At 31.4% G+C, this 20,444-nt stretch overlaps 1 protein-coding gene across 5 annotated transcripts in view; it reads left to right on the forward strand.

Annotated features, from left to right (window-relative positions):
• The window catches only part of LOC107449226 (homeobox protein extradenticle), a 312,777-nt gene extending 292,782 nt beyond the window's left edge, over positions 1-19,995 (forward strand). For 3 of the 5 annotated variants that reach the window (XM_021146185.3, XM_021146186.3, XM_043042351.2), the window contains exons 7-9: positions 5,723-5,910; positions 15,283-15,384; positions 17,664-19,995. In XM_021146185.3, the coding sequence (XP_021001844.1) occupies positions 5,723-5,910; positions 15,283-15,384; positions 17,664-17,684 (311 nt within the window). In that variant the 3' untranslated portion in view covers positions 17,685-19,995. Of the gene's footprint in view, positions 1-5,722; positions 5,911-15,282; positions 15,401-17,663 lie in introns of all 5 variants that reach the window. The other 2 variants (XM_071184525.1, XM_021146187.3) reach the window with 1 other exon arrangement.
• The last annotated feature ends 449 nt before the right edge of the window (positions 19,996-20,444 follow it).

Consider the following 20,444-nt stretch of genomic DNA (forward strand, 5'->3'; position numbering starts at 1 on the left):
TAGTAAACTTTCAAATGTTGCAATTCATCCTTGTCTTTATTTCCATTTTTTCAATTTTTTGACGAGAATAAAATTTTAAGATAAGAATCTAGTTGATAAGTATTACTCCTGTAGGTTAAAAGTGACGAAAAAGCAACTTTTTTTAAAAAAATATTCTCACATTAAAGTGTCGCAATTTTAAATCGTCATTATTATGAACACTATTCATATTATGTTTTTAACTAATTCTCTTAAAAATTAAAATTTAGCTTAAAAAGAATGGAAGATATCCTGAATTGGCGACATTTCTTGGCGACTTGTTGTCATTGCAGCAGCCCTTGGTGTGATCCTCCACTAAGCATCTACGGAATTTAATATTAGTGGCTGGTTACTCGAGATCAGCTAGAAGCTGTAGCTAGCTTAGCAGCATTCTTTTGTTTTTATTACCTTGCTTCTGTCCCACCCACCCTTCCGCCTTACAGACCGGGGAATCAAATAAGTTAGGAAATTTTCGCGCGCATTCCATGCAAGTTCTAGCTCTCATGCGCCAACTAGCGTTGAGAAAAGTTTTGCTTTTTCTTTATGTTTTTTCCCCCTCTTCTTTTCTTTCTCTACAGAATGCTTTCTCGCTAATTATATCGAAAGTAACCCCCTGATCACCCACCCCCTCCGTACCCTTTTCTTACCTTTTGCATTATTTTGTGGAAGGGTAAATTTTCCTGAAAAAGTTTTTGCCGTTTCCGGAATGCTGCCTCTTGCTTTTTGGTGCGAGGATTTTTCCCTGAATATCTTCTTTTCTTTTTATCTCTCTTTTTATTTCATTTCATTTTGCGATGATAAAATAAAATACTTAAGATATTATCTTGGCTTTCTTCATCTCCTATTGCGACAGGAATAATAATGGTTGTAAATAAAAAAAAAAGATGGAAATGATTGATTCGTTATGTGGAAAAGAATTGTTGCGTTTTCATTTGCAATTGGTTTCTTCCTCATTCCTCTCTTAATGAAAATGGAAATATGTCTGTTCTAGAAAAAAATAAATACATAATCGTATGTCTTATTTAAAAAAAAATAACTAAAAAAAATAATAAATAAATTCATAAATTTATAACTTTTAAAAAAATAATTCAAAGGACATTGTTTTATCAACTTAAATATTTATTATATCTAAAAAAAGAAAATTATCTCTTTTGAATGGTTCATACTTTATTTTATGAACCTTTTAACCTCTAAACGGACCTCGCTGATCCTCGCTTACTGAAAGCATCTCGTCTGGCGTTATCAGTCACTGTTGTATCGTTACGTTTGTTCTGTATAAGTTAACCCCCTTAGAACCGTTGTCACATATACGTGTTCACGTGATTCTCCCTTCACGACCCACGATATGAAACGAGCCTTTCTGACTCTAGCGGCCCAAGATCACACAGGCGTGATCTCAATACTGTACTTTCGTATTTTATGTTGTATTAGTACGTATACGTACTCTTTAGTTTGTATATAAACTCTATTCTTTCTCTTTCCACCGGACATACCATATATATATAATATGGACATACCATATTCATATAATAATATAATATGGAAAATAGTTTAAACTAGAATAAAGCTTCAGTTATTCAACCATAATTTTTTTGCAGGTTTTCAAAATTATGTTAATGTTACGGTAGCAATTTAATAAACAAAACGAATAGTTTTTGAAGGAATTAGTTCAAAACTATCCTATAATTTAATTCGAGAGATTTAAATTGAGGATTATGCAACAAAAGGTTATAATTTCAACTAATTTATAATTATTTAAGAAAAATTATTTCAGCACAAAACTATAAATCCATTTTTTGCTAAAAGATAACTTTTTTTGTGCAATATGAAATAATTATATTACATTAATACCATTTCTAATAGAAAGCGGAATAGTTTATTTCAAAATGAAAAAAATGTTTATGTCGAAAAGTTAACTGAACAGAAACTGCTATTTAAAGAAACTAGTTAATTAATGGGTTAGCCGCTAATGATTAAAATCTTCGTTTTTTTTTTTTAACATAATGGTCTTTTATTAGTGTATAATAATAATAAGATAAATGTGTCAATTTTGGTTTTTGTGAATCAGTTTTTTCCATTTTTAAAAGAATCGCATCTACTTTATTTTTGTAAAGAAAAAAAAATTAGACTATTTAATAAAAAAATAAGCTCAACAATTGTAAGCAGATTGCCGCAGTTTCAACAAATACAATAAAAATAGAATTGTGAGAGGGGGTGGAATGTTTACAAAGACGCAGACGAACTGAACAAAAAGGATTTCATTCCACACTCAAATTCTTAAATTGACATTTATTAACCTATAGAAAGAACTTTAAAATTCAGATTCTTTTCAGCAAACTATTTTTTTCCCTTGCATCTAGTGTTGAGGGCCCCGCACGACTTCCAACAATGGTCTGCCAAACAAACAAGTGCCAGTTGATTATTATCTAATATTTAAATTAGGGAAAGAAAGTGGGAGTATTTGAATTGAAAAGAATTTTAATACGGAACTGATTCTGTGAATTCGAAGAATAATGCGACTTTCTTCGTATCTTCTTCGCAGTCATTTGGAATGCCTGTATCGCCATGGTGAATACTCGCTTTTGGAACTTTTCTGCGCCAAATTGCATTTATCGCCGGGCTTAGTCTGTTGTTATCAATTTGCGTGTGCCTTTGTCTGATACTGTCAAATCAAAATTTGCACACTTTCTAAGTTGGAATACTATTGGAGACTTCAGAGTTTTTGAAAATAATAGGTTTTTCTTGGAGTGTTAGAAATGTGTGCTTGTAAGGACTGAATTTAAAAACCTTTAATAGGAATTTTTTTTCAAAATTTGATTATTTATCGTAATAGCTTTTTAATTTAGATTAATTCTGTAACTAATTTGTTATGACTTTTGTATAGCTTATCGCCAACTTAGTTATTAGCAACTTGTGTGCAAATTCGAAGATTTTATTGATAGTCTCATTAAAAATAATTATTATCTAAAAATTAAGGTTAATTATTATCTAATATTTAAATTAGGGGAAGATTGTAAGAGTATTCGAGTTGAAGAATTTTTAATTGTGAAACAGATTTTAAGAATGCGAAGGATAATGTAACTTTCCGTATCTTTAACGAAGTTTTACTAAAAAATATGGTTATTATTTTAAAGAAGAAGAAACATTACCTTAATCACCTTGTAAGGAAACTATTTAAATATATAAATTTATCATTTCCAAATGCTTTCAAGTCAGTTTCTCCGTTTGACAAGGAATTTCAATACTATTTTGATTTTTTTTAAAACATTTTTTTTACGCTTTCCATTTTTTCTTTTTTAATCGAGTGACAGAAATCAATTTTTTCTCTCGCAAATTAAAAAAAAAAAAGCTGAAAATATAGCAAATAAAGATATTTGTCTAATGAGATGGGGCCGAATCTCAGTTTCTTGCAGCAAAGCTTTAATCTGGTAAATTGTCTGATCCTAGCTGGGGGCTTAGATGGACAAATGACAAGACATTAGTCAGTCTGTCTGTCTGATGGGGGTGCGTGGGTGGTGATGGTGGGTGGCAAAGGGGACCCTTGGCGTCGTACTCTCATTCCGCCAAGTGCTTGGCAGTCTGCATCATCTCCGCCAACTGAAAAACGTTCTAGAAGAAGGGGAAAAAATACAGGGAACAAAAAATCAGATAGACCCTTTTATGCTTTTCTTGAAATTAAAATTTTTAAAGTTAGAGGAAAAAATTAGTTTGCATACTCATCTTTTTTTTTCTTGCCGAACTTTATCGATTCGTTCTTTAAAGAAATTAAGGTCTCTTATAGAAAGAACTACGCCTTTTTTTTTTAATTTTTTTTTTACCAAATCTGCTTGTAGTCTACATTTACAAAAAGCTTTCCACGTGATTAAAATCCATACAGAAGCCGTGTTTCTGTTTTCGTCTAGAACTAATTGTGGAAATATGAGTCGTGTCGAATTTTTAGTTGACGAACTAGATGCGTGACTTAGTATTAATTACTTCTTTTTTTTTTCTTTGGGAGAATGTTTTCAATCCATTCCTTAATAAACTTGCGTGTGTAAGATGTGGTTACTGTTAAATCATTTTTTTATTCTTCTTCTTATCTCCTTTTTTCCTTTCCTACATTGTTTTAAGTTCAATATCTAATAATCTCATAATTTTCAAGTCACTGTATTATAAAATGGGTAATTGCAATTTTAAAGTGTTTGCATTAAACTATACGGTCTGCTTTTTTAAGATTAAAAGCTCTACATTTGTATTTTTCTGTGATAAAATTATTGCGACACATTTTCCATAACTAAATGGAGCATGAATTTTAATCAAATTAGAACTCTTTCTACAAACATTTTCACAGAAATGCAAATGCACTTGCAAATTAGTAAGTTTTTTTTTTCTTCTTTTTTTTAAAAAAACTCTGTTATGGAAAATTTAAATGTATAGTTTTCTTTTAATTCAACTCAAAGGAAAAGCAAAAGTGAAATCTCCATTTGGAAAAATCGTTGCTTGAAAATACAGCAAACAGGATGTAAAACTGTCTACAGTCTAATCTGTTCGTTAGTGCTGTTTCCAAATGTCATTTTTAATTTATCAACGCTACAGTTTATGCCCGAATGCAAAATACATTATCTGTTTTCACGATTAAATTAGATTATTTAAATTAGCCAAAAAATTAGATTTGCTGAATGAAAAATCAACTTTTTTTATCTCCTTGAGATTCAAATTTATAGCAATGGTCAGATTCGCAACATCTTCATAGCAAACGCTATAGATGGAAGCAAACTTTACCATTTTGATAATGTTTGCTTCTGCCAAACCGGTTTGGAAAAAAAAAAATTTTTTTTCTTCTTCAAAATGACAGATGAAACTTAACCCTTTGACGCAGATGGAACATCGGTGTCCCTTTTATGTATTTTTTTCTGACGCTCTCATTACGAGTAAAAAAATATTTTTATATTTTTTAGCTACAAAAAATAGCCTAATAGTTATTTTAAAAAATCTGTTAGACTATCGAAATTATATTTGTGCTAAAATAAAATATTTGTAATAATCTAAAAAAAATAGTTTTAAAAATTTTTTTTTTTCATTCATATTCAAAAATTAATATTTAATTTTAAAAATTAAAGAAATCTAAATGATGAACAACTGTTTCTCCTAGATCGAAATAACTGCAGATATGAAACAGTACTGTTTGTAATTCGCGTTTGAAAGATTTTACCTCTAACGCAGGAAAAGACACAGGTGTTTTAGGCTGTATTTCATAACCATAAATTATTAAAATGCTAAATATAATACTTTTCACTTATTTTGACCTAAATTAATACAGACATAAGTATAAAAAAAAAAAGTCTGAAAAATATGTTTAACAAAAATTCTGCGTCAAAGGGTTAAAGTCAGGAAATTAATCTTCTGAAGTAAGCCCAAATATTAAAAATAATACTATGAAAAGCTAGGTTTCTGTTTTCAAGCGCAAACGGTTTTTTTAAGATTATCTGGATTCATAAAGGACAGTAGTGTGCAGAATTCGAAATAGATAAACACATTTTTCGGAACAAATATTTATTTTCACGTAGTATGGGTCATTTTTAGGAAAATTCCATTTATTAACTAATGCATTCCCGTGCAGTAAAGTGAGTAAGATTATGGAGATTTCGCTGTTGTTTATTTTTTTGATGATTTATTCCAATTCTGTTGAAAGAATGTCTGAAGTATGTACTAATTATCATTACAGATTACATAAACGACTGCTACTCACCTCCTTCAGCAGCAGGTTCTTCACCTTACAGTCTGGCTCCTTCTTCGCAGGGCCAGATGATCAGTCCACCCCCGGGTTCGGGAACTCCTCAAGATTCCATGTACAATATGAGTATGAATGGTGGTGACTCCTATTCCTCTATGGGAGCCAACGTACAGTCACAGGTAAGGATTTTATTCTTCTGTCTCTTTCACTATCTTTGCCAAAGTTTGTTCATGTCTCTCCTACTTTTTAGTTTGACGCAATAGGCAAGACAATTCTAGATTTAAATGTTCGTAATACAGTGGAGCATCGTTTTAACGACGATCACTTATACGACGTTTACATTTATACGACGTTTTAGTGAGGTCCCAAATCATTCCTATTTTTTTTTAATGTAAAAATATATCGTTTATACGACGCACAGAATCGGTTATACGTCGGTTTTTAGATTTTGTTCACGTTTATTTAATTTTTTATTTTTTCTTGTGTATTTTAAAAAAGGGCGGAATTTGCCAACATGAATGATACAGAAAAGGGTGCCAACAAGAATGCTTGGATGACGACCGTAATTTTTACTAGATGACTGAAAAAACTAGACAATGTTATGAAGAGGCAAAAACGAAAAATTTTGCTATTCATCGACCAATGTCCAGCGCACCCATCGATACTAATTATTTTGGAAAATGTAAAAGCTCTCTTTTTTCCTGCAAATTGCACAAGTGCGCTTCAGCCATTAGATTTGGCCGTGATTAGAAATCTAAAATTGCATCATAGAAAGCAGTAAGTTCAACTCGCTATTCAAAGCATTGTAGAGACTAATAGCAAGAAAATATAATTAAAGGTAACATACATTCAAATTGCTCACTGCAATTTTTCTTCTTTGGTTATTTGTTTGTTTTGCTTTGTCTAATTTAGAAATTTATGTAAATCAACACGTTAAACATTAAAATTAACTGAAAACAGAGTTAGTTTCAGTTTTAGAAGTAAAAATCGATTATACGACGTTTTTCGGTGGTTCCTTCGGCGTCGTATAAACGATGCTCTACTACTGATCTATAATAAAATATCTGAAGTAACATTAATTATTAGACTGTGCGGGTATAGATTACATAAAAAAATTGTTTGCTGCATTTCTATAAATACTTGATGTTGTCTAATTCGCTTGAGGAGTTCTAGAAATTTCAAATCTGAAATTAGTTTTACTCCTACAACTGCACATTTTTTTTTTAAATAACATTTTTTATGTATTTTTTGTCGAAATGTACAAGTTTAAAAACGTTGTATATAATAAAGGGTCGTATAAATATTGTGGACAAACTTCTTGGGGGAGTGAGGGCACATCATCAGGATTGAAATTGCATAGGAGCCCATGCCCATAAATCTTTTTGTGTGCGGCTCGGAACGCTTCTCTATTATGAACTGTTCAGAAGCATACGGTCCATAAAAGGTAAGCGCCCCTGGCGGCGTATAGCCATTTTTCCGAAAATGAATTCCTATGTCATTTTAATCCTGGTGATGTGCCTTAACTCTCCTAGAAGTTTGTCACAATACTTATACTACCCCCTCGTATATACAACGCTTTTTAGACTTGTACATTTCGACAAAATAAAAAAATAGATTAAAAATTGACTTTGAGAGAGAAGATTTGAAATCAGCGATATGAAAGTGTCTGTTGAAAACTCTCATGCAACAGAAATCAATCAATAAATAAATGAAATAAAATTGTTCGTTAGTGTTATCCTATTTTGGTTAATATTTTAAAGTTTTTTTTATAGGCTAGTGGGACATTCTTTACATATGATGCTTCTTATAGGGCAAGTTTAGATATTTAGGAAAAATGTATTGATTTTGGTGGTGCAGCACCCAACTACTCTATTGAGCTCAATTTAAAATCTAATAATAATTTAAATACGCAAGATGTGATAAAGGAACAATAATTTTGAATCCCACACTTAACGGTTATATTACACGATGGTGTGTTTAGTGATACTTTTTACTACAACCTGTGAAAATATTTTTATGATTTAACTTCATAAGGTTTTAAAAATTTCGAAACTATTTTGGTTTTCAAACTGTCTGAAATCTGATTGTCTATTATCGGTGGTATCGCCATTATTTCGGTATCGGATTCGAGATGCATATGTATTTTGATGAACACTATGTGATGGTATCGGGGAGAAAAAATCGTTCCGGTCACTCTGGAGGTAGGGAGTTCGATCCTTGTGTCAACCAACAAAACAACCGGCGTGTGTTAAGCAACAAGTCTGAAAGGCTGATACGCAAATCTGTCGTGATTGAAAGTCCGGCCGTCGGTTGAGGAGAGAGGGTATCAATTGAGGCGTCTGACCAGGGTCAAAATGACGAGACATTGCTAGCATGGCCGTTTATAGATAGTGCCCTAAAAATGGGGCTAGGTTCTTGGCTATAGTCGGATGGTGTAGAAAACAATTTTTCGCTATCAGGAAAAATTGACTCTCATACTGTATGTGCGAGAGAATAAATGATTAGACATTCAGAATAAAATGAATCATTTGATATTTAGAATTTTTATTAGTAAAATATGCATTTAAAATGAATTAAATCAGGTATGGAAATATTCACTCTTTTGTTGACGTCACTTCTAAAAATATTTTATCTTCTCATTGAAAGTGAATTATTAAATAAAGTAATTTTTTTTTTTTTTTTGTTCAAAAATAAGTGCCGTCTCTTAAAAATTGAATCAGAGTAGCCATTTTATCGACGAGACAACCGCTGAAGAGAATTTAAGAAAATGAGAATCGAAGTTTTGTGTAGGAAGGTGGCAACAGTCAAGCTGTTGGGTATAGCGCTTGGGAGGGGGTGAAATAAGTATTCTAAAGTAGAAAAAAAAGGAGCTTGGTGTAAAAACAAGTACTTAAACAACGGCAACTCGAAAATAAAAAAAAAAGAAAAGAAATATAATAAAAGAAAAAAAAATCTAATCTTAAATAAGAAAAAAATAAGAAGAGGGGGACCAAGTGAAAAAGTAAGGAAATTCTTTTGAAGAAGGTGGCAGTGAAAACTGCTTTTGGCGTAGCTCGTTATAAAAGACGCGAGTTAAGGACAAATAAGGAACCCTAATTTGAAAAGACTGCCTTTCCCTGCCAACAACAAAATAAAATCTATCTTTATACAGAGAGATAAAAGCAGAGAAAAATCTTTTGGTCAACGAATTTTTTTTTTCTAAAGAATATATGTGTAAAAAAAGATTGAATAAGGAAAAAAAGAGAGAAGGGAGAAAAAAAAAAAATGCTATGGCTAAACACTCTTCTAATTCAATAATGGTGCAGGTTCGGTAGTCTAAGGAGGGGAGAAGAAAAAAGTTGGGGGGGGGATATACGTAATTTCGAGGCCCTACTTTTTCTGTTCGTCCTTATATGTTAGAGGATAAAAGGAAAAACGTAAGTTGGCTTCTACTAAACAGGATTACTGGGATACTAATGAGAACAGAGATGGCCACTTAGGCATTTGGCGCTTGTGCCGCAAGTTTTGGTCTAAGAAAAAGCTTCTGCTTTTCATTCTATGCATTTTCGTTCCATTCGATTTGGGGGATGCCTGTATTAAAGTATGGTAAGAAAGCTTCCATATATATTCTGCGGGCTCATAAAAACCTTTCGATTTTTTTGATACAACTTTATATACTTGCAAATTATTTTTATACTTTGTTTAAAAAATTGACAAGGGAAGAGCTTAATAGAATAACTTGCTTAGTAACTGTTTGAGAGTATTTAATTTTCCAAATTACGAATAAATTATGATCGGTTATACGTGCATGTAGAACATTGATTTATTTTTTTAAGCCATGTATTAAAATTTTAAATCGTCTGGAAATAAAAAAAGAGTTCAGCCCTTTCAAGGCACATTGGTTTCGTTTTTGCCTTCATATTTTGATACAAATCTTTGTACGTAAATAGCAGATGTTTTATGACGCTGCATTTTTGTCATGATAGAGTTTTTGAATTCCCTTTCTAGTAAGCTGATTTTTTTAATTAGTTACTAAATGCATAGTTGGGTATACTATTGCCTACGTCACAGGTTGTGTTGTTCCTACTAAATTTAACCCATGAACGGCATTTTCTGCGAGCCTAACTTCAAGCCACAAATAAACAAACGAAGTGTTCGATCGTTTAAATAGCTGCTCGCCAGATTTTATTGCATTATAAAGAAAAGTTATTGAAACTAAATACAACTAAATAAACAACAACAACTAAAACAAATAACAACAACTACTAATAACAATAACTAAATAAACAACAACTAAATTCCATTCGTTTAGCATTGCGTCATATGTTGTTCCTACTAAATCGAAGTAGTTGTGTTTTTTTCATATTATACCCAGTTATGAGTTAAATCTGTGGAAACTAAAGTTATTGAAACTTAAAATCGTTTGCAAACGTGCTGTTTTGCAGACGATTAAAATCGAGTTTTAATTCTTTCATCCAATTTCAAACCCTCTGCAAAATTGTATATTTGCAGCCGATTTTTAATAACATCAGCTTTAACTGGTTTAAATAATAATTAAATGAAGAGTTCGGTGGAGAAGTGCGCTCGATGGCAATTAGTAAATATTAAGAATAAATCAATTTTTGAGTATGTGAACTATATAGAACTTTTTTTCGCTTTGAAAATCACCTAATTTAATGAAAGTAAATTAATGTCATATATTAATTACAATCAGTCATAGTATATTCTTAAACCTGGGAATTTAAGCGTTTTCAGTAATCTAACATGCTCTACCACAAAGATTATGTAATTAAACTTTAGTTAACTACAAACATATCATTATATTGGTCCCTTCCTTCCCGGCTTCATACAAAATAACAAAGTGAAGTTTTGACCTCACGTACCTGTGATATTTCTGAGCTGGAGTGTCCAAAAAACCGCACCAAAAAGATTAAAACGTACAAAGATTAAAAGTACAATGAGTTAAAATTCATGGTAACATTTGTCCGTTTCGGGTTGAACGAGATGGGTGCATTGAATTTCATTAAATTATTCAACAATTCGGCAAACTACCTATTTGCAAACTCAATTTAACTCTTTTTCCCAATGTTCATTAAAGGACATTCAATCAAATTTTCCTCCAGCACATTTTCTGGAATATAACCGTATTTTAACTTAAATCCAATTCACAATTGAAGCAATTTGTCAAACTGGAAGCGCATTGCCTTACACGTTACGCTGATATTTTTTGAAACAAATGACAAAATCTTTAAAAATTTCAAACCATTTATAAACAGAACTGCTAAACCTGCACTGCCAATGATATTAAAGTCTGCAAAACTGAAAACATGCAGACAATTTAAATTTTTAATAAACCTTTAACTCATAATTACATGAAGAGTTAGTTCTGTGGAAGAATCCGCTAGAGGGCGTTCAATAAGTTTTGCTTAATAAATTGCACTTTTCCTGCTGTAGTACTTATTAAATTTAAAAGAAATATTAAAAACAGCAAAAATTTTAGCACCAAAATTGTAGAACACGAATAATTTTGAGTTGATAGGAAGATAATCGATTCAATATAGTTCAAAATTACAGACCGGCCACTTTTTTTTATTTTATCGCGGAGCATTACATTTCATTAAATTCTTGCCTAACCACTCTATCAAAAACAGCTATTTATTTGCAGCCTGATTTAACCCTATTCCCAATGACCAGGCAAGACATTTAACCAATTTTTCCTCTAACATTTTAATGGTAACTTAGAGCATATTTTAACGTAGCGACAAATCACAATAACTGTATTGAAACAATTTGTCAAACTAGACGCGACAAAAACACAAGCGTCAATGACTTAACAAACATTACGCTATTTTTTTAAACGAATAAAAAAAAAAAGTTTAAAAGTTTCGATCCTTTAATAAAAACAACTTTTTCCTTCCCCCCTTTTTTTTTTACCCTTCCTTTTTCTTAAACCGAAGTGTCGGTTTTTCACTTATCCCTTAGTGACGCTGCTTTTTGCTTTTTTCGGTTTAAGTGTGAGAAGGGATAGTTTTTTTTTTTTTTCATTATTGTTATTTACCCAACCTCGTTAATCTACTTAATGGATCGCACTTATCCGGCAATGAAGTTTTTTTTTTCAAGTATATCCCACTTTTTTCCTTTTCTTAACAATATTTTTTTACAGCCTTACCACCTTTTATATATATTTTTTTTCCTTTTGTCATCATTACCTTGCACTTTAGCTTTTCTTTGGGAAACTAAAGGAAGTTATTTTTTTCCCCTTTTTGTTACTCTTTCCGGAAAATCTCTTCTTCTGCCTCATGTATACGAGATTTATTTTTAATTTTTTTTTTCCCCTTTTATTTATCTCTTTGGTAATGTTATACCTAAAAAGATCCCTCTTCTTCCTCCCCTCCCCTTCTTTGTTCTTCGTCTTGAAGTAATGACACTATGCTGTAAATTATTTGCATAAGTACTTAGCGCTGCTATTAATTAATTTAAAAACAATGTCGGTAAGTTTAAGTTTTCACCACATTTAAAGTTTTTTTTTCTTTCTATAACCAAATTGTTTTTCTAGTTGAGTTTAGTGAAAATTTAATAATTTGTATCGTAGATTTTTTTTCTTTTTTATGTTCTGTAAACATTATAGTTATTGACTTCAGGATTTTTAGGAATTATGATTTAAAAAAAAAATCATTTTATAAAATAAAATATCGAAAATGCAATTTGAGAAAAGTGCCACAATTGAATAGTTAATGGTGGATGAAGTAATTTTAAAATTTTTTAATTGGAATAAGTAAGTATCTGATTTAAATTTATGCGTCGACTATATGAAACGTATGCACTGCTTTTATTTCTAACGTCAATCACACCACTGGAGGTCATGAGTTCGATTCTGGCTGCCGACGAAAATCCGGTGTGTATGGTCAGAAAGGTACAAGTGGTGGTTTCCTAGCTCACGTCGTCTGAACACTGTCTAAAGTACTTAGCACTCCTTATGTAGACGTCAAAAAAAGCAGCACTAAAATGCTTGACGTGGTTGGGTAATGAGTTGTGCTTTTATTTCTTATCCGCAAGCTTCCAATTGTCGAAATCTATAAATCGCTAGTATTCATTTAAACTTCATAGCGTTCGCCCTCTTATCGTTTTTATTGGCTACCAAAAGTTTTCTTTAATGTTACTTAGGTTCTGAATCCACTAAGTTTTAATGGTTAAAAGTTAGTTTGCTAGGAGTAAACCGGACGGCATTCTCCGAATTTTGATTGTTGACAAACGAAGGCAATAAAGCAAAAAATACGTAAAAAAAAGCACAAGTAATGCAACGAAAATGGACATAACTATTGTTTCGATTCTATAAACAGGAACCTTTTTCAGTCTCTAAACACCAAATAATAGCATTGGTTATATCTTAATTCTGAAAATGGCGCGAAACGTCATTATGGAGCCACAGTTTTGAGAAAATGAAAGGCGTTTGTGGTCTAATATTTTAATATTTAAAAACTGAATGAGGCATTGATTTTGATAATTTCATCTTGGTGGGAAAATGTCGCTAAATTGGCATTTTTTTTTTTAAAAAAATAGTTTCATAACTTTAAAAATATTTTAGTTATTTGTCCGTTCTAAAGCCCAGATAATTCTTCACAACAAGATGTAAACAGCTATAGTTGAAAATGATAGCTTTGCTTCAAATATAAGATACTTAAACTGTTTTTTTTTTCTCCTTGGCGAACGCATTGTAGTTATGATTTATGTTCTAAAAAGAGTCGCAATTAAATTAAAAGATCTTCATTAAAAGCGACCCAAGGGACGAGGGAAGCTGCATTTAGCAAAGGAGGGAAAAGTAGTTGAAATTGGAGTTAAGGGTAGACGACAGGTGTGAAAAAAGATTGACGAAATAATTAAATTGAAGAGGAAAGGAAGGCGGCGGAAGACAGACATTAGGCAATCGAGGACCGACAAGGCCTATAGGCGACCTAATTTGTGAGCGGTAGCTCCAGTTGATTCCTGGAACACCAGCGGCGTCACAAATTCGTTAACTGCCTTGTCAGGGAACGAAATCCAGTTAAACTAAGAATACAGCCACCAAATTCAATTGGAGAGAGAGACCTAAAAAACATTTCTTTTCTTATAGATATAGACTTTTTTTTTCTTCTTTTCCTGTTCCCAATCCTTGTTTTTCCCGTTCATTCCTTTTTACTCAGTTTAGTGGATTTTCCCTCAATTTTCTTACGATACTTTTTATTAGTGTATTTTTTTTTTCCTTTTACTTTTTATATTTTATTTACGAAGACTTCTTTTGTTTCTTTTCTCTGGGCGGTGACATGCCCAATGAGTAATTAAAGAAAGTTGGATGGCGTTCTTTCAACCGGAGTTTGGAGCTAGAAGAAGAAGTTGTGTCTGATAGCTACTCAATTTCGATCGATTTCTTTCAGCTGCTCGATCCACACAACTTCGGAAAAAGAAAAAAAAAAACTCAGGAGTAGAAACTAGTTTTTGTTTCCATCTGAAACTGCCTGAAATAACGTTTCCAAAAAGGGAGAACTAATTCAACATCTGGCATATTTTCAAAATTCTTTTACTTGGATTTAAAATTGCAATTTTTTTTAATGATTTTTTTGCCTGACTGCTATCCTTGCTCATATTATGTTCATATATTTACTGAATCAGTATAGGCAAGCAACCTTAAAATACCTACTATACAATGTGTATACTGAACAAAAATGGAAAAACACTTAGTTTTGAATACCGCACATTCTTTACTAAAATAGGTATCAATAAAAAAATTTCTACCTCTAAATCGCAATTACAATTTTTGTTCGGAACGTTAAAACAAGTAAATTGCAGAAAAAAAAAAGATATCATCACAAATAACTTTTTAGTTAGCACAGATGGGTGTCCAATTTTTTTTTTTTTTTTTTGATGCTCTAATTAAAAATAATGTGTTTTGGTATTTTTTTAGTTATAAAAAATTCTCTATATTGAAGTTTCGCGCCATTTTCAAACTAAGCTTAGATAGCGCTGGTTTTAGATAGGTTAAAAGTGCTGTAACAGTCATGAGTATCAGTTGCAAACTCACAGCAGTTAAAAATAGGATATTATTCTCACAAAAGCATTTCACATTACAACGAGCTTTCGAATAACAACCTTAGAGTAATAAAAATCGCTCAAATTATTTCTGAGAAATGAAATTAAAAATTCTTTTTTGCGCAGAATTCGACTTATTTCTTTCGAGTTATAGACTTTCGGCATCTGACATAAAAAACTTTATTCCTTACAATTGTAAAATTCTTTTGTTTATTATAACAAAATAATTGCCTGAAGTTGGCTGAAAGTACTATCTTATAATCACGAGATGAATTGCTGGCCTAACTGAAAGCAACCTTACTAAAATCTCATCTCGTGCTTGTTAGACAGTAAAAACGCTGTGAGGATACGAAATTCGACCTAAATTCAGTTTTTAATTATTTTCTTTAAAAACACACTTTACTCGGCAGATTTATTCATCGAGTTCTCCTCTAGATAAAAACTATTATTTTCATATGTGTTGAAAAAAAAAGTTTTTTTGAATAAATGAGTATATTTTGTTTTTTCAGGCGAATGCGTTGAGGCACGTGATCTCTCAAACGGCGGGATATCCTGATGGCCTGCCACCACAATCTTCAGCCTCTATGTACGATCCTGCAGGCATGCATCAGGTGCGTATATGAAGAGGTATCAACTATTATCATCTCTCCCCCAAAAACATCTTTGTGTATAACCTTTTTTTTTTTGTTTTAATTTGTAATGAATAAAAAATAAATTTTAGACTCTGATTCAATTATTATAAACTAACGGTCTAGGTCTTGTCTGTATTTATAGACAGGGCTAAAGAGAATAGAAGGGCTAGTTCACTCCTTTAACTCTCGCCGCGCTGAACCTTCGATTTTCGCCTGTGACGTCACGATGGCGCAAAGCTTGAGCTTTTACTTCAAGAACGAAGCATTCGGTCTAACTAGCTTTTAACTAATATTGGAGCATTCCTTTTTGTGACATATTCCAAAACATTCTTTGTTTCCTATAATGATTTTTTCTCAATTTTGTGATGTGAATTACAAAAATTTAAAATTATTTATGAAATGCCAGTTTGTGCGATTGCAACTTACAAAAATTCTGATAGAAACACAAAAGGAAAAATATATAATTTTCCAATCGTAGCTTCAGCTCTAAGAGCATAATGAACTAGCCCTTCTATTCTCTTTAGCCCTGATTTATAGAGCTAATTGACATGATATTCGATGAATTGAATAGTCCCAAGAAACTGAAGCGGAAAGATATTACTTGATTGGAAAAAACAGTCGATATGTTTCGAGTGCTCAAAAATAGGCGCCCATTTTCACGTCTGGCAGGTTTTGAAAATGGGTGCCTGTTTTTGAGCGCTTGAAACATATCGACTGTTATTTCCAATTTATATATTTATGAAGTGAATTAAGTGTTTAATCAAGTAATGATATTCGATTATTTTAAGAAAGCATGAGTTAAGCAAAAACTCACAACTATACAGGTGGGTATTCATTAATTAATGTGAATATATTGTTCAAAATACATTTTTTAAACATAAATACTTATGAGTTAATAGTTACAGAGTGCTATGATAAATATCCAGATATCGGTGTTTGACAAGACCATGCATAAAATGTTCAGATTAAAAATTGCCTTCCTCAATTTTTCTCCAGATCTATTTCAAAATGCTTTTTCAATTTGAACTTTAATTCTTTTGGTTCATTTATTATAAAAATGAAATAAATAATGCAGTAGCTAGTCAAAACTAAAAATTTCCGTTTCCATAATATTCTAATGGATCCTTGTTCAATCATGGAAATTCTGAGTTTTAGCAAAACAGGCGGCCAGATTGTGCCAAAGGAATTTTGTAAACTGATCAAATATGAAATTAACTTAGTCTAGCGCCCTCAAAAAATACGAGAAAGATATCGAAATAACGGGGTTTACCTTATAGTTTTGGAACCCAGCAAAAATAGTTTAAAATATTTGTTTAATAATAATATAAATGATAATTTTATAAGTGGTTTGCCCAAACTAACGGTTCCCTGAAGATTTTAACTAAAAATGAGTCGTTAAATTGAAATGGCACTAGAAACTCTTATACTATAGATCAGGGGTTTCCAACTTACTTTTAATTGCGGCCGGAGGCTGCAATTTTATCAAAATTTTATATAGGACTCATTTATGTTTGTATTAACATTAAATATTACTGTCAGATTTTTATCAAGTTGTACAAAACAAAAGTATTGAATTACAAATCAAAATGCGAAGTAGAATTTTACCTGAGAAAAAAAATTTTTTTACACCGTTGGTATGTTAAATTTCCCAGAAACGAAGAAATTGGATTTTTTTTTTTAACGAAAGAAAAGTATTTTAAACCCATAAATATTTTTTACGAAAATGGTCCGCCAAAAAAGTAACTAATATATTTTAGTTCGCGGGCCACAAAAAAAGGCTTCGCGGGCCGCCAGTTGGTAACCACTGCTAAAGCTATAGATAACCCATATAAGTTTAGCAAAAATGATCTGGTGTCGACTATGATGAACTTTGGTTTAGCGCCTCCTTTAAAAAATATACTTTAAAATTTCCGAAATCGACACATTTTTTGGAGTACATAAGAATACCGTATATTGATTATAGATTTGGTACGAACATAGGAATTTAAAGATTGCGATTTGTTATAATGTAAATAATAATGTAGTTGATTGCATCTCATTAAAAATTAGAGAAAGAATAGAAAAATACTTTCTGATATCTAGTGCCTCTTCACAGGGGACTCTGTAGGCCTGTGCCACAAGAAGGTCATGATAATTCATTGGGGCGCCATAGGTTTTCTCCCAGAGCTGTTAAACACTCAAACTTGCTAGCGTTTTTCTGATTCTTGCTTCTTTTTAATTTCAATTGATTGTTTAACTTATATTATTTTCTTTTACAGCCTTCAGAGCTTCATCCCTAGTGAAGCAAGAGAATTGTAAAAATTAGCCAATTGATGTACAGGCCCAGGCTCAAAACTAGCCAATCAGGAAGGACTTTGTACTTCACTTATATACGTTTCGGATGAATATCTCAGACCTCAAGAATCATTTTTCATCAAATCTTCAAACATCGTTTCTTGCTGCACTTTTGTCACACATAAATGGCTGAAGAACTTCTCAACTCCATTTATCTCTTCTTCGAGAGTGTGTACAGATTCCAAAGGAAAAAAGATTTCATCTGTCGTTCTTCTTCTTTTTTTTTCATCAAGTGCGTGCATAAGGATTTTAAGTGTACATTTTTTTCTCAGAAAACTTTAAACAAACAACAACAAAAAAATATCATTGTGATGATTCATCTGCAATTTAAAACATCAGCATCATGGTTCAGCGTCTTCTTTGTGTTGTTGTTTTAAGACTGTAGCAATCGGCAATATGCACGTGTATACATGTATGTATATATATATAAAAAAAATAAAAACTTTTTTGTGCTATTGCAGAAAAAAAAAATAACCGAAAACATTCTTTTTCATGTTCGTTCCATTCAATCTTGAATTTGAAACTGAAATAAAAAAAAAAAGGTGGCTATATCGTTTGAGTATTCGCTTCAGAAGCGACATCTAGCGGAACGCCACCTGGAGTGCAGTTCACGCAAGATTACGCGCTGTGTGATGCTACAAGTTGTTTTTTTATATATAATATTTCTTAAAAAAGGCCCAAAGATTGCTGTTACTCACGTCCATTCGTCTATTCAATTTGTTAACTTTTTTTTTTATTTGCCAGTGTACTTCTAGTGTTCAATTTATAGCAAAGTTCCAAATATGTTTGTAATTTTTCACAAAAACTTGTATAAATTTTGCTTGAAGTAGCCGATCTAACGAGAGATTTAGTTTCATAACTTTCGGTCTACATCAAATTTACATTTTCTCTCTCTCATTTTAACTGTGCTTGATGATTAGCGCTCTTTATTGGCTTTTTATAATACCACTGAATTGCTCAAATCTACAAAAAAATAATAATTAACCAGATGTTAAACTTATTTTTAATTTAAACACAAAAATGTATACCAAGAGATTTTATTAACTAAACGAATTCATTACTAAAGAGATGAAAAATTAATTTTGAATCTAGTAAAATCCTGTTTGAGAGTACTGAATGATCTTGATTTCATTGTTAATTAGAATTTTATATTTTTTTTTAATCACATTTAAATCTATAAAAGTATTCTACTGATTTTGCTGTCAACTTTCATTTCAAAAAGATTTAACACCTTCCCAAAGCACTGCAAACATTAACATACATATGTTTAAAACAATTAGTTTCTTTAGAATATGCGTTTGTAAAAGTTTTGAATCCCTCCTGGTACACTTAAGTACAATCCTTATAGACAGGTGGTCAACTTATCAAGAGTATTAAGTCCATAATTATTGAAGTCATTTTAGGTTATCAATTTACTCGGGTGATCTTCTTAAAAGATTCGGAATAATTAAGATTCAAATTAATAAAATTCTAATGGATTGATTTTCCCTTTATGCATATAACATCCAATACTAGATATATTATTAAAATTTTATTTTGCAGGACAAGATATAATCCTTTCACATTTCTATTCAAACATTTATCAAATTACTTTGAATTTGATTTATATTTTTAATCATCAAGCACAGTATTATAAAAATTTTATTAATATTTTAGTAACTTTTTTTTAAACTTTAATATGTAAACATTATTAAGTACATGAAATTAAGACTATATACATGCTTTAATTATCTCAACTAATGCAGTCACAATAGTTTTTAACCAGACTTTTTCTTGCAATAATGCAAAATTTAGGTACCTAACATGTTTGTGTCATCTAACAATCAGTGATAGAAAGTGATTGTGCAGATTTTTCTTTGTTTCTTAAAAAAAAATGCTTTGTAAATATCAGTTTTCAGTATTTCTTTTATTGTTTTCGATCAGATTAAATGTACTTAAATTTTTAATAATGCTGACTGCTGATTTAATCTGTGATACCAGCCCTCTTAAACTGTCTGGTTTTGAACAAGCAGTGTCAGCATTCACAATACTCATTTTTTTCCCCTATGTGCAAGTTATGTAAAAATAATAATAATAAATCGTTTTGTTACCACTGTGCAGTGTCTCTAAATTTACATATCGCGATACAAATCTTAAAGGAAAGAAAAAATCTCTCGTAGTGTACAATCAATAATAAAAGTTATGTTGTATGAACTTTGCAAACTGCACATAATGTATTGAATAAACGAAATATAAATTATGTTATTCGTTAAAGAATTTTGTCTGTTTTCTTTCTATTTTTTGTTCAACACGGGAAGATGGGTGGGATATATTTATGACTATATAAAAAANAAAAATAAAAAAAAAAATAATGCCGTTATTACTCCCAGCCAATAAAAAAATTATCACGAGATTTACTGTAAGTGAAAATGTAGCAGGAATGATGATCGAGTTTAGACCAGTTTCTTTGGTTGCGATCAGCTGCCGCCAGGATAACCGTGAGAGGTTTTCGTTGTTTTCCTCCCCGTGCAACTCAAATGCGGGTTAGTTGCCGTCAAAAAAACTCCTCCACGAAGAAAAATGTCTCCCAATTCTTGAACTAGGAGTTCTCTTGTCTTCGGGATTAGGTATAAAATGACAAGGCTACGGAGTTGAATATAGGTAGCTGTAAACTCAAAATTGGATCGGCTGTTCAACGACGATCTGGGATTTTAAATACAAATAAA

The sequence above is a fragment of the Parasteatoda tepidariorum genome, chromosome 1 (genome assembly GCF_043381705.1).
Source record: "Parasteatoda tepidariorum isolate YZ-2023 chromosome 1, CAS_Ptep_4.0, whole genome shotgun sequence".
Taxonomy (NCBI): domain Eukaryota; kingdom Metazoa; phylum Arthropoda; class Arachnida; order Araneae; family Theridiidae; genus Parasteatoda; species Parasteatoda tepidariorum.